General features: G+C 38.2%; 1 protein-coding gene across 1 annotated transcript in view; it reads right to left on the bottom strand.

Annotated features, from left to right (window-relative positions):
- Positions 1 to 16,141, bottom strand: part of ITGA8 (integrin subunit alpha 8) — a 1,841,490-nt gene that overhangs the window by 116,128 nt on the left and 1,709,221 nt on the right. The window contains exon 27 of the mRNA XM_044067504.1: positions 5,590 to 5,703. Coding sequence (XP_043923439.1) covers positions 5,590 to 5,703 — 114 coding nt within the window. The remainder of the gene's footprint in view (positions 1 to 5,589; positions 5,704 to 16,141) is intronic.

Here is a 16,141-nt window from a genome sequence, read left to right as displayed (position 1 = left end):
TCTATTTTGCCTGTTTTAAAGAAGTGGGCTTTGAATTTCTGAATTTCTAAATTATTTAACTGCATTTTTAGCTGTATTATTTAGTTGGAATTTTTATTTAGCATAACTTGCTACATAATACATTTTTATATAGTATGTGCTTGCATAGTTTTTGTATATATATATATATATATATATATATATATATATATATATATATATATATATATATATATATATCCAAGTTTGTACTTGATATTGTACAAAAGAATATTTTTTCTGTGTGTAAAGGTAAATGGGGTACTTTGGCCTTTAAAAAAATATATCAGTAACAAGATTCATTTTAATTGCCATCTTAAATTGCTTTACTTAATAGTTGATCAAGTAATTTTTAAGTATTTAAGCAAGTGATTCTGGGTATGACATTGCTCTGAAGAATTCCCAAGTTTGTGGTAGGGATAAAAGAGCTTAACCTGTACTTATTAAAGTTCTGTTTGTCATTTTATTTGCTTGGATGTGTGTTTTTTTAATACAGAATATGTGCTTTTCTAGGAGTATGGAGCTTATGGTGTGAAACTACCTAAGAGCCAATTTTGTTCATTTAGTTATTGGTTGCTCTTTTTCAGCGTTGTTTTATAACTTAAAGATCCGGCCAACACTGACTCTTCTTAGCTGCTTTGAGCAAGTTGGGTCTTATCTTAGTGCTAGGGTCATAACAGGTCTTACAGCTTCTTTTACAGGCATCCTTGCATCAGCCCATTTTTAAGGTGATTTTATCCATGGCACACTTGATACATCCTCTGCTTCATCTACCCTGCCTGCTCCTTTCCAGGGTGGAAGGATTGGAGGGCCTTCCTAGGGTGTCAGTTGTGAAAGCAATATAAGTCTTCATTCTCCCTGGACTTTTCCTATCTAGGAACTGCACAAAAGGAAAAATGAAAGTGGAGACCCATCACCCTAGTAGAGTCCCCCAACCTGGACACAGATGATAATCAACAGGGCTGGTCCTCTCATGTATCCTGATAACCCCAAATTTGAGGAAGTTGTAGACTACACCAGTATGAAGGCTAAATGGCCCTCAATACACCCCCCTGAGAGTGTGGCTTAAACTTTGCATGACCTGGTAAAGATAGTAATAGACAATGTAGTGAAAAAAAAAACAGATGTGGCAGCTCCTAAGAGTCCTGTTACGATTTTCAGCCTCCAAAGGACTGCTTCAGCTAGCCATGACACCTGACAGGTGAATAACAGACATTAAAATTTTACAGTTTTTACATTCATGTGTTATATAATGTCTGTTTTGTTTATTTTGTTATTATAATTTTTATGTTCATGTATACATTCAAATTTTTATGTAACTGTTTTGTAGAGCTTTACTCCTCTGGTCTCTATTGAAAAGGGTTCTCTACCCATTCGGACAAACCTGATTAACAAATGTCAAATAAATAAATAAATAAATATGAAGACGCTATTTGATTCCTTTTTTTTACCCTTCCTAACTTGCAGACACATTCTTTTCCCAAGATAGTATCCATCAAAAAGCTAAACTGCATTCAAACATCAGGTACTCGACTTGTTACTAAAGAAAGAAAGACATACAAGAGGTCCTACTAGACCAGAAAGGACAAGTCTTTTACTCATGGTTATTTTTAATGTGTAAGAAAAATCAATAAATCAGGCCAATTTATTATTTTAAGTGACCTTAGTCAACACATCGTAAAGGCAACCTTTCAAATCTTCGTGATATAGTATATACTTACTTGTTTATCCCAAGGGGTCTGACTGTGCTCTCTGAATTCTAGGATGCACACCTATACATTAAGATTGACAAGAAGTCCACACTAAGCTGCTTCACTTCTAAATAGTAGTCATTTACTTTTAAGTTCAGGATATTGTCCATTGTTCTCTACACAGCCCTAGGCTGTTTGCCAAGACCATGTCTTGGACATGCAAAGTATTATAAGCTAGCTTCTGCTTTCAGGTCCAGAGTGGTGTTTGGACCTACCATCATCTGGGGGATTGTGTCTCCACTGGTAATTGCACGAGGTTGAGACCTCAAGCTTTAAGCTTGAGACTTTGTCCTTCAGATGATGGAGATGAAATTGCCAACATCAAGTACAAACGTTTTATACTTACTGTAATGATGACGGATCAGGATTGGCAGTTTCCACTCCCTCAATGAACCCACCTCCCTGTCCCCTGCTAAGGATCCATTGGATATTGTGCTCTTGGAGCCTAGTTCTGGTGTAGTTTAGTTGCTGTTGGCTGCTTTGACTATTAGGGTTCTGATTTCTGGAAAATATGCCACAGATTATAGGACATGCAAGGGACTTTCAGTAGTCTGAGAAGTTTTATGGCCTGAGCTAAGTATCTTTTGGTCTAAGTCCTTCATGGGGCAGAGTGGAAACTGCCAAAGCAGATGTATCACAATGATAAGTATGTAGCTTTAGTCTATGGTTAATAATTCATACTGTTTAAACATTCACATAGATGGGTGTGACATCCAAGGATCATTGGCAGGCCCTCTGTATTTTTATTTCTTCCATTCTTGACTTCACAGATTCTATTTCTGTGAGTACATTGTGGTCTTTTCACATAAAAAAGTAGGAACTGGCTTTAGTTAGCCAAGTAGGGATCAGCCTGAGCTTTGGGCATGGACTATGGTTTGAATAATTCAACATAGCCTTGGGAATAATTTTCCTTTGGTACAAGGCTATTCCACCTTAAGAAAGTATCCAGAGAGCATTTTTACAATTCATAACAGAGTGACAGAACCTATTCTCCTTCTACAACCCAATTTAATTGGGTAATTTAAACATGAAGTCAATGCATAACAGGATGCTCCTGTTTCTGACCTGTTGCAGAGTATACTGACCTCACATTTATAATGGAGATAAAGCTGGATGATTAACTCTGTTCTGTTCTTTACTGTGGCTATTTAACCAAATGTCTCCTTTATTTAGTGTCCAAGATGGGGACGGATCAGTGGCAGAGACTATCTGTTTATGATCTTTTGTTTGAACTGGCCCAGGTCTCCATCTGATCTTTCAAGAACTTTGATGAATATGTGCAAGCTGCAGGAACAAACTAGGTCTTTTCTCATTTTCTATTCACCCAGAAATGTAAAGTTACTCTTAGAAGAATGTACTGGCTTCACTGCACACAGCTGGATTCTACAAACTGTGTAGTTATTGAAGACTTCAGTAGCAGAGTTAGTGATGAATCAGTTGTGCTTACAAATAAATTCCTATTGAATATGCAGACATTCAGGAGTTTTGGTTTACTTTTATCTAGACATTATGGTAACATTACCTGGTGGGATTGATTTTCCATCTAAATGTGGTAATCTCTGATGTTGTGATGACAGTGCTACTCTATTGCCTTGACCACCACCTGGTCGACTTCATTGTTGAGCTCCATCTCTCCAGTTCTGAGTTTGCAGATTGCACAATCGAATAATGCAACATCTAGTACTCTTCTTCCTGGTCTATGCTAACTCCTTTCAGGCTACAGTGTGGAGGATGAGGACCAGATACAGACTGTCTATATTTCAGGATATCCTGGTCTTAATTGCAGTCTTCTCTGAGAACTGAGACTTCTAAAACTATACTAAAAGATACTTTGATATTCCCAGTGTTCAAAAAATATGTTTATACCTGCAGTATTTGGATATCCACTTCCTTGTCACAAACCTTTTACTACAAGATTATTGAGAAAGTTGTATATTTACAGAGTGAATCTTTTTTTAATTTTACAACTTCTTTCGTGAATTTCAGTATACACAGTACTTAGGACTCACCGCAACATGAACACTCCCCTCTCAATGCTCTTTAATGGTCTCTGAATGGCAAGAAATAGGAAGACTTATTGTATCCTTGTCCTATTTGACTTCTTGGAAGCTGATGACACAATACATCATGGAATTCATTACAGCTAACTTTCTAACTATTGAGGGCCATCTCCCATGTTCTTTGAGTAGTTTGCTTCCTACCTCTCAGAATACAAGCTCTGCTTTTGAGTCAGATTTCTTGACATCCGTGTCTTGAACATAAAATAAGCCGGTTATAATTGGAGAGCACATTATCCTCTATAAAAGATGGAGTTATGCCACTGAATGCACTGCTTTTATAATGCAGATTAAATTATAACTTGTTAAACCCTCATGGCGTGCAGATGTAGATGTAACACCTTAATTTTTACATCGCGTTTTTTGTGATTTTTAATTTCACAATATTCTGATAGGCTAGCCACTCAGACTAACTAAACCTCTCTTCCACTGTATGGAATTTAACAGCTCTTCAGTGACAATGCTGTGGTATAATGAATTATGAGGTCTATGTAAAACCATGTCTAGCATGTTCTTATTAGTGGGAATGCTTGGCTCAACTGGAAGCAAGTCAAAGTCTTGGTTACATTTTGTTCATGTTTATGAAACCGTTCAAATTATTTTTTTTTTCTTAGTCAGCTGTAGTTTGCAGGTTCGAATGGGGAAAATATAAAACTAGTGCCCTTTCAGATTTGTTGGGTCACTTTCTGTAGAACCAAATTATGGGAGGCTGTGAAGACAAACTCTGGCTGAGTTAAGATAACATTTTCATAGTTTACTTTATGAGAGTCATACACCTATACCTTTAGGAGTCTGCCTAGCTCTAAAGTAATGCATTTGGGGACAGATATGAGTAAAGATAATATGAGCAGAAAAGTTTGCCATCAAGAAGCAGTACGGGGAAAGAAGAGAGCAGTACTTGTAACCATGAAGATTAGCGATCCTGCTCGGTCAAACAAATAGCAGAAGAATTGAATAAGATATTGTGTTTCAATAATCTCCTTCGAACAAGGAAAGGAAAAGTCACGCCATAGTCAAACCACGTGGGGCTGGCAGTAAGCAGTTCGGATGCCTGTAAGCAAAGAGGGATGGCAAATTGTTAGACAAAGAGGATAAAGGCAAACGACAATGGTTTACTTGGTAAGTCCCTTATTTACAGGCTAAATTTAGTGTATATGCATTCTATGTAAGCAACAAATGACACAGAATGTGGCCAAGACATAATTACATGAAATAAATGAACAAGACATAAAGGAGATTGTCATTTGAAGAAGTATTTGCAAAATAAGACAGCACAGATCAAGACTACCTTGGTGAAAGGAGGAAATCATACTCGATTTGAGGAATATTTTGCAATAAAACGAGTGCTAGGCAAGTAGAACACTGGCACTGTAGATGATTGTTAGCAAAATAGCAGATATCTTTAAGGAGAGATGGAGAAAAAATAAATATGAGAGAAAGCAGTGACTGAGGCAGGTAGATGAGAGGTTAACTGCACAAACAAATGTGATACAACCACCATGCTGACACTTTATGTAGATCTGTAAAATTTCTGCTCCTATAATGAGCTCTGTTTGTGCTGTTATGAGTAGATTGTGTTCTAAATAAAATTCTATGCTCACTGCTGCTAGTAAAACAAAAAACACAAATAAGAACACCTGATGTGGCATTAACATATGAAACCCTGTGCTTCTGTTTATCCTTCTAAAGGCACAATTATTAACTGTTACCATGGGACACCACAGAACTTGCTAAGCACAAATACAGCACATGATAATTCTTACCTTTAAAAATGTTTGGGCCCACAATCTTGACCTCAGTTTGAGCACTGCACTCTGTCCTTGTTCCAATAATCCAACTTTGCACGATATTTTCAAGCAGTTAACATTGCTGCAGTCCTGGAGAAGAATAAACCCACAATTTATCCAATGATTTTCTTAGTCAATAAACACATTGCGTGACTAAGAAAGTAAAGTTTCTTCTGTATACAAACAAAAAACTTCACCAAATTAAACTTAAACGGACAGTACAGACAAAGGTAACTCAATGCTATTGTAGGTATGCTGGTGCTGTATAATAAGGAACTTTTTTAGTCATTTGTTAACTGGACAAGTGAGATCATCCTAAAGGGCCCTTTTCAGCCACGACCAGTGTAAGTCAACAACAATGTTAACATACCAAACACTTGCACACATCTTACCTGTATTACAAGCTAGTTGGATAAACTATAACTATGTTCCTATTATTTTCTTGCAAAAAACACTTTGCAACATCTTAACAACTTCGCATTTTACTGTTGCTGAACATAATCAATATATCTTCCACTGGCAGCTAACGGCTGCAGCATGTCCTTCCTTTCGTGTTTCTTATTTTTCTTTCCCCTCAGTTGTAAAGCACTCCTCTCATCTTCGATCTCTTACTGCTAATTACACCAACTATTCCACTCTGTTTTATATTATTTCTGCACGCTTTTTGCTCTTTATTTTACTGTCAAATTATTGATTGTCATTTTCTTGTATGTAAATGTCAGCATATTATATAGAGGATTATGAATGAGTCCGCAATCATAAATGTTTCATTATGTGTTTCAGATGTGGAAGCCAAGAAATTCACCTTTAGAGCATATCCATGTTGAGAACACATAATAGGTTCAAAGTTGCATAAGTGTTTACTAGGCTAATGACCACAAGGGCCTTTTTAAGCCTAGCCATGCATTCCAAATCTCTGACAAGTTCTGATACCCTTGATAAGTGTAAGCATGGGCCTGGGAGATGAACCATTTACAGGTTACCTGTGTCCATTAGAGACATAAGTGTCAAACCAGGGATGAATTTCTGGTTTCCCATCCAATTGTCCAAGTTGCACTTAAATTGGGTTAGGAAGGAACTCTGCTTAACATGAATGTGGAGCCTGTTCCATAGATGAGGTAGTTTCTGGGATACATACCTATCTCTCCAGCAGGTCCTATTTATATCACAGGCAAGGTTTAAGTCTTTAGAATGGGTAATTCTGGTGCTGTTTGTTTTGTGGATATGCAGGAGGTCCATCAGAGTGGGGTCTGACAATACTCCATATGCCGGGCATAGATCTCCCCTCAAAAGCCTGTAGGAGACAGAATACGGGGATAGGGCCTTAAGGCGGTCTGCATAGGACATATTATTTATGCCCTGTATTCTTTTAGTGAGGAACCTCTGTGGGCATTCCAATTGTTGGATATGCCTGGTTAGGTACATACCAAAGGGGGCATTGTACTTAATGATATGTCTGATGAATGCTGAATACAGTGGAACAATGACTTCCTTGGACTTAGATGTTATACTTTTGTTTATAAGTTGTGCAACATAGAATGATTTCCTTACTACTGTAGACATGTGATGATCAAAGGCTAGATTATTACCTGTGTGTCCCTAAGTCCCTAACTACTGGGTCAGCTCTAAGGGGTGTGTTGTCAATATGATAGGTACCAGGGATGAATGACTTCCCAAAGGATACAATTATGCATTTCTTAGCATTTAGTTTTTAGCCCATGGCTCCGACACAAGTTGTTTGTCTGTATCAACCCCTCCTAGAGAACATTTGTATCAGTGTGAGATTCAATGACAGCTCCTAATTTGCAATCATCTGCAAATTTAGTAAGCCAGAGACCACTTACACTGGCCTTGACTTCTGAGAAATAAATGCCAAAAAGGAGCGGTTCAAGGACTGATCCCTGAGGGACCCCACTTGTGACTGACATCTTTGTAGATGTGGACTCCCTGATTCTAACTTCCTCGGCCCTGTCTCTGAGCCAGTTGGCTATCCACTGGGTAATATACCAGTTTGTACCTAACCTCCTGAGTTTGTCAACAATGCCCGAGTGGCGTATTGTGTCAAATGCCTTGGCCAGGTCAAGGTAGGCAGTGTGAACGATTGTACCCTCATCCATTGCTTTGGTGACCTTCTCAAAGAACTACACCAGGGTGAGTAGGCATGATCTGCCCTTGACAAAACCAAAATGGTTGGGTCCAGTGTCCGGAGGTTTAATACATCTCTATTGATCAGCTCCATGATAATTCTTTCCATGGCTTTACATATAAGACTAGTGAGACTTATGAGTCTGTAGTTTTCAGGGTCTGTAGATGGCCTACCTTTGTGCAGATGGATGAATGTTGCCTTTCTCCATTCATGAGGCATAGTGCCTGATCAGAGGCTGTTTACAATCCACTTACCTATCATAATTTGTATAGTGCATAGAGATTTATCTTCTCCGTGTAGTACGAATGAATCAAAATTAAGATTAGAAAAATGTGATGTGCTGTTTTCGCTTTGAAGGCTGGTAAAGCAGTGGGTGAGTGGTTGACATCATACATACTCCCTGTGTAAGGGAAGCAATTTAATTGAAAATACTTTGAGTGCTTCAGAAGACAGCAGGGAGAAATGGGAGCTGAAATGAAGCTGTTTCATGCCTTACTGCTGTTGTTTGCTGGTTAGCGCTGTCTGCTTTTAGTGCAGATGTGATGTTAACAGAATCTAGGGGTGCTTAACAATTGTTAATCAACCCTGTGAGGATTGTTAAGGGCAGATTTCACACTATAGTAGCACTAAACCAAGATATAATTTAGCCATTTTTTATCACACTCAGAATGGTCATTGCACTACATTAGGGTCTCCTAACTTTTCTATAAAATTATTTTATAGAATAATTGTTTTTTATCTTGTATCTTTATCATTGTGGTTATAATGTAATTTGTCTAATGTATTTGTCAGTGTGTTTTTGCCTAGTGGCCCAGTTCATGGTTAAAAACAGTTCTCAGATCAGTCAACTTCCCTAGTTAACAAATGTAACAAAATAAATAAATAAATAAACAAATACAATAAAATAAAACAATGCAAAAATTTACTCAAAGAAGATGTCAGTTGACATTAAATCACTACAAACTAATGCAAAACAGTACTTGATTCGTGATTGACACCTAATGAAATAATAAACTATAATCAAGGACAGCTGAGAAATTATACTTTGAGAAAATTAATGTAAAACATATTCAAGGTCTATAAATTTATTTAACATTTGTTAAGCAGGAAAGTCCGACTTGAAACAAAGCCAATTTTCAGTGGAGGCCCGGGGAGAAATGCTCCAGACGCATGTCTTTGTAATGTGGAAGGAAACCTGAGCACCCAGAGGAAACGAACATGAACACAGGGATGGCATGCAGACTCCACAAAGAAGGTACCCCAGCCGAGAATTGAACTTAAGAGCCTCTTGCTGTAAGGTGACAACGCTACCGCTGCAGCACTGTGCCAAGTCTATAAATTGCAATGAATGTTTAAACTAAAGCTAAAACAAGCCTGATATCCATCTAGCCAAGATTTCCAATATTACATAATACACATCTCAGAGTGCAGTGCAGCCAAGTCTAAAAACTTTAATCAGTGTACTTAGCCTATCAGAGGAACATGCTACAGGGATAAATGAGTAAGTACATATCTGACCAATGAAAACCTAGTTATTACACTTAGAATTGTATGAATCTGACCAATGAAAACCTAGTTATTACACTTAGAATTGTATGAATCTGACCAATGAAAACCTAGTTATTACACTTAGAATTGTATGATATCTAAAACACTTGACTTAGGATCATAGCAGGTTACTAGGCTATCGACCCAGAGGTCATTTCAAGCCTTGTTTCATCCCAATGTAATACCATAGATACCCAGGATTGTATTTAGTAATGACTGCCCATGTCCAGGAATGTTGTGGGCACTATCCCTGGTAAGTATTGATGGTGTCCCATCCATTCATCCAGGTTCGTTTTGAACATTGTCATATAGGTGCTCTGCTTTACATGAATTGGCAGCCTATTCCAAAGATGTAACAGTCATTGGGAGACAAATCTGTCCCTCCAACATGTCCTATTCAAGTCACATGCTATATTTAGGTCCCTGGAATCGGTAGCTCTAGCGCTGTTTAATTTATGGATGTGCAGTAAATTCATTAGGTCTGGGTCAGAGATTGCAATGTAAGCCAGGCATAAGTCTGCCCTAAGAAGTCTATGTGATACCGAGTATAATGACAGGGACATTAGTATGTCTGTGTAAGGCACATTTTAGAAACCACAGAGAAACTAGAATATGAATCTTGAATGTTGTAGACTTAAATATGGGAGATCATAATAAACATAAGCTAGTATCAGAAGAAAGCCAACAATCACATTCAGCACTTTTATGATGAAAGTTATCTAGTGACAGCTTGTAAGTATCACTAATTTTACATTACATTTGCTTGATGGCAGAAGGGAATAATGTGTCTAATTTCCCTTTCATGGAATTTGGAATTCAGTTTCTCTTCAATCCACATTTTTCACCCCATCAACCTTTCTCTGCCTGCTGCATGTCCTCCTGAATGCCACTGTGGATTATTTCTCTTTTGCCCAAACTGGTGACCCATCCTGAAAGACCATAACCTTCTCTATGAAGTAGTGCTTTCAGATATTGTAGGAGTAATCATACTTCATACTCCAGTGCCTGTGTCTCCTCCTCCTCCTCATGTACGTCTTGTTCAGGATGACTTCTTCACATCTCTCTGCCATGATTTTATTCCCTAACAGCTTGTCCTTCCTTCCCACTCTGTCTCTTCTGGTCTGCTTCCTAGTCTCAGACGATACAATTTCTCCACCTAGTTTCTGGTATTATAATTTTCCATCCATTACATGCATCCTTAAAGTGGCTTTTCTCCTACAACATGGAATCCTTTCCTTACATGGCATCCAGAACTGCACAAATCTCAGGGTATGGCTTGATCAGGTCCTGGTAGACTGGATGCATTACTGGTTTGCTTCAGATGTTTATCACCAGAGAATACAACTTAGAATTTTATTTCTTGCTGCCCCATATCTCTCTCTCTCTCTCTCTCCACCCCAGGAGATGCAGTTTAGGGGTGATTATTGCTCCCAAATTTTTTCCTGGTCCTTGCTTTCATTTTCATCCCCCAAACTGGTAGTTCATGACAGGGTTGTCATACCCCATGTGTAGTTCTTTGTATCTGTCTATAGTGGACATAATCTGCCAGTTTAAATCCTTCCTTAAAAACTTCTCCCATCCATCATAGCTGTACTTGTCATTGTATCACGAGCAAACATTTTGTTAGCTCACATACGTTTGAAACAAACACATTGAAGAGTACTGGAGCCAGGATTAACCATTGCAGTACTTCATTAGTTCCTTTCCTTAATCCTCATGTTATCTCCTTTAACACAATCACCTTTTGTCCTACTCTTTAATAATTCAGTTTTTTTTTTACCCTTCCACCATGCTATTCCAGACTGTGGCCTGTTTATGGTTAGCTAGTGGCACCTTTACCTAAACACTATGATGTCCCTGCCTTCATTATCATCACATCCAGAACTATAGCTTTTCTGGTACAGTCCTGCACTAGCTTGCTGAACTAGGTTGATCCAAGACATTAATCCTCTCCACAATGGAGTCTGGAATCTCTCAGTATAACCTTGGTAGACTCTGCTGCCCCATAATTTTTACCCTTTTCCACCCACCCTGACTCCTTTATTCTTTTATCTCCATGACTCATGGTCTCTTATCCTCCTTCCTAAGGGAGGGTGATATACTGTACTAATCCAACATCACTTATCCTCTTTCTCTACCATATCTGCCAGGGCAATTCACCTATATTCTGACTCTGTATCCCCTTTCCCCTCCATGGGGTGCTGTTTCTCCTCCTCTTCTCTGACCTCACTAAATCAGACCTATATGTATGTAGATTTCTGTATAATGTCTATCTTTCTCTTTTCCGTCATTTATGAGCAACTCATACCCAAACACCTCCTTGTCCCATCCCCTCAACAGTTCCCTATGAGTCTATTATAGTAGTCGTGTGCCCTCCTCTACCATCCCACATCATTCTTTGGAACTCCCCCATCTTCCTACCAATACTTCTAGTATTGCAAGGTAACACTGTTAAGCAATACTACACCTAACTTTTGTTTCTTTTTATGCTATGCCCTGCTTCCTGATTTGTCAGTTATCTCTCTCTCCCATGTCTGAATACATACCCACCTGTTCTGTTTCTGAGGTACTTCCTCTACTGTTCTTTCTTAATTTAAAGGTACAGTCATGGAGGAATACCTTTCGAGACCAGTATTAAGCACCATTGTTCCTGGTGGACTAAGGTAGAACCAATTCCTAGCATACTTGGTCTCTCTACCAGCTTTCTCTGCATACTTTCCTCCAGGCTTCAGTTAATTTCCTTACCCACTGATGCAGCCATACTCCCTCATACTTCCTTTCTTCAATGTCCCACACGCCTGCACAAGGTATTCCTTCTGAGAAAGTTACCTTCAGCCTCCTCTCCTGTCACCTCTCTGTAGCTTTCCTTAGTCAGTTACTCCTGCAGCTGTCTCCAGTGCTGGTCATTGGTGCCTACATGCATGGAAACATTTGTCCAGTCCTTCTCCAAACATTTTTCCAATTCTTCCCCCGGTGACTAGCTTGATCATCTCCTCTCATATTTTAACAAGTGTAAGGCCTGCGGTAGGTTTTACTGTAATCTAGTATCACCTTTTTCCCTTGTCAAGTATCTTAATTCTCTTGGTGACTTTGTAGGGTTTATAGGTGCAGAGATTGTTGCTGGGTTTGCAGTCCAGGGACTATTGAGGACCCTAGCCAAATTTCAAGTTGCCTCCATGTCCAGTTAAGAGACTTGCACAAGGTCACACACTGAACAGTATGCAGAACAGCAGGCAGCATTTTTTCAATAACACAGTTGTGTTTTCTTGGCCAAGATGGTGAAATTAATTGGCAAATTTGATTATTACATTCATGCATGCCACTATTTTTTTGTATTCGTTTGTTTGGTAACTGGGTGTATAAAATGGTATTCAGATATTTTCGAGCTATGACTCAGGTCATGGAATTTTCAGAGTAGCCAATCAATGAACATATTTTGGTATATGGGATACATGGAGGAAGTATGCAAACTCCATACAAATAATGATGGAGGTTATGCTTGATCCCCAAACCCTGGCTCAATGAAGGAAATTAACCTTTATGTAGCCATACTGAGATAGGATGGTACTACAACAAGTAGTCTATACTTCAGTAAAAGACTAAGTTAAGCATATGTTTACTAGTACCAACCAGTATGACTTCTGTCTTTGTTAACTTTATACAGACCTAGAAATATACAACACGCAGACACACAGACACAGACACAGACACTGACACACACATGCACAGACATTCAGACATACATATACTCTCAAGGGAAAGTTTAAATGGGTCATTCAGTAAAACAATGCCATTGTAAAGACATATATAGTTGTTATTCCTATGGATGTAACAATCATTATCTGGTGTTTAAGAGATAACCAAGATTCTTGAAAGAACCAAACATTTAAATGATAAACATTTTATCTAAGCATTTGTTAACTGGATTAATGGATGCAGCCTTTCTAGCTCTTGTGAGCTACAAACTGAGGCATCATGACGTAGCTTATATACTTTTTCAACTTAAGTGCAACTGTAAATCCATGCATCATATCTTTGAGAAGATGGGTGGAAAACAAACCACCCAGATAAAAGAGAATACTTGTAACACAGGGATAACAAGCAAATTCCACACAAAAACACTGTGACCAGAACCAGGGTCAGTTCATGAATTATGGAGATGTGGAGTTGCTATACAGTAATACATCAGGGTTGTTCTGCTTGAGACCAATGTTCTATATGGATTTTCGGCCTGTATAACCAAAGAGGGATATGCAATGGTCTGTCAGGGCTGGCAGTCCCTTACCTTTCACAAGAGATGTTGACAGCAAGTGGAGCTGCCCCTTCCCTCAAGCATGGGAAGTTGTTTTCCCATTCTCAAGGAATCACACCTGTACACCTAGGTACACTATGTACCTACTACCCTCGCCACACCTCCAGGAGAGGCATACAGACCATACCCTTCAATCCTTTCCATCCCTGCTATGCTCCTCCAGTCCTGGGCTTTTACTGAACTATCACAAGGGAATAAAAGTGCACATGAAGAATATGAATAGAATTGTGCTGGGGTTAACAGTGGGAGCCCAAATTACTACTTACTGAGACATAACTTTGCATATATAAGGCTGATGGCATTAGCTTTCAGGTTATAAAATGTGTAAAGAAACTGGTGATATTCACTGTCCTTTTGTCTCAAAACTACAATTACTCATGTAATAAACAACGATTAAGCTGTATGCAAGCTCCCTTATTCCCAACACTAATTCAAATGAGTTGCATAAGCAGACATCTTCTTGAATTGCTGAGCTAGAGGAATTGTGGGCCAAATAGTGCTTTGTTGAGTATACCATGCTATATAGTACACTGCAGATGGTCCTTTACAAACATGAATGTATTCAAAATCTACAACTTGGAATGGCAGTGGCAATTCTGGTCCATGTAATAACGTTTTAATGTTCCCGTAAGAGCATTTGGTAAGTCACAGCCCATTTCATTTTGAATTGATAATTTTAAATGTTAAATCAGGGTTCAAAAATGTTTGGCTTGTGAGGCATTGTAAAAGAATATAAATTTATCAAGCTGTGTGCGGCTTTGTTAAAACTGCAAAATGGTGTGCCTGCTTTCAGGGAATTAAATGCTTGTGCATAACTCTAGTGGTATTTATTTGTTTGTTTATGTATTTGTTAGCCAGGTAGGAATGCTGGTCTGAGGAACCTTTTGAGGTACAACCTGGGGCAAAGGGAAATAATAACAGGAAATTACAAGTTCACATAAATGAAAACACAGGATATAAAGATAAACACCTACAGCTCCAAACATAGGTACAAAACAATAAGGTAACAAGACACACTAAACAGGGCAGAGCAACATAGTGAAGAGCTAGCAAATCAGACTTAGAAGGCTAGGGAGAGACAGAAGGAAGGAAAGCTGAGTAAAGGAAGAATAAATAAAAACAGAGAGGAACATTAAAAAGGAGGAATGAGTGGTCAAGGTAGAAGGTTTAAGTAGAATAAACAGTGTAAGGAATAATTAAGCCAAGGAAAGAAAGAGAGAGCAAGTGTAGCAATGTGTGACAAAGCAGTGACGTTGACATGACTCTCTCTAAAGTGAGTTTTCAGTTCTTTTTTTGCAAGGGATGTGATGGGTGTTTCCATGCTTTTTAATGATTTAAAACATAGATTTTATAACCTTGCTTTGCCAAATGTAATGAAAGCTTCCACTGCCTAGCAAGAATTAAATTTAAATAGCAAATTTTAAATATTCGTTTTAGGATTATGAAAAAAAACAACACCGGTTTCTACCTGAATTTTAACTTCTGGCACACTCATGAAGTGGTCTGAAAAATAACTATTTTGTAACTTTTCATTCAAAATGGCAACGATGTGTAAGTTATAAAACTATATTTGACAAATTAAATGTAAGTGCATGACTTTTTTGCTATTCAATGTTTTTGCTCCAGATCTGCAATAAATGTTATCACCTGGTTTCATCATCAAATGGGACAGTCTACACATAGTTCTCCCAAAAGGTAACCTAGATCTGCAAAATGCCTACCATTACATTCTTGTGGCATGCTGAAGAAATGATCATAATGACCATTTAGTTCAATATACTCAACCGATAAAGTTATGAAACAAAGTTTGCTATACTAGACATGGGTTCATAACCTTGAATGCTTTTAGTACTGTTCTAAATGTTCTTTTGACCCTGCCTCATAATGTTAATGATGAAAATGATGCAAAATTAGATGCTCAGTGTTTTTAATAGCTCTGTTCTTGGCTTGCCTACTTAGAGATAAGTGGTAGTTTACTTCACTTTTGTTCTTGCAAAATAGTATAAAAGAAACAATGGAGGAATGATGCTTTGCAAGTTTTGTATGTGTCATTTTTCACTTTTGACACCAATTTCTCTGGCTACCCAGACCTCTCCTGCACCTTATCATCTGGTCTTTTTTCCATTACTGGCCTTGTTGAGACTAGTCCACTCTTCCTAGTGCATGATAAGCAAACAATTGTCAACATATACTATACTGTAATGCATGTAGCGCATAACTAGAATGCATACAATGATCCAAAGGGCTAATGCTATATCTGTCTATATCTATTTGTTTATCCGTCTATATGCATAAGACATCAACTAGGTCTCTCTTAATTAAAAGAGTTGCTGGTACCTTAACAATTGGCTTGTTCCCTCTGCTTGGCCATTCTAGGGGTGGTAACAGTATCAAGGGTGGGGTCTGAATCCTCTGTAACTTGTTCATTTGTTTATCCTTTATTTGTCAGTGTTCTTTTTTATTAGCTCAAGACATCCTAAATGTTGCGTAGTTTCAAGCACTTAACAGGCTCACCTATTTCA

This window comes from Protopterus annectens, chromosome 3.part1, assembly GCF_019279795.1.
Source record: "Protopterus annectens isolate FY-2018-M chromosome 3.part1, PAN1.0, whole genome shotgun sequence".
Classification (NCBI taxonomy): Eukaryota; Metazoa; Chordata; order Ceratodontiformes; family Protopteridae; genus Protopterus; species Protopterus annectens.
Note: the sequence above shows the minus strand (reverse complement) of the source record. Positions and strands in the feature narration are given on the sequence as shown.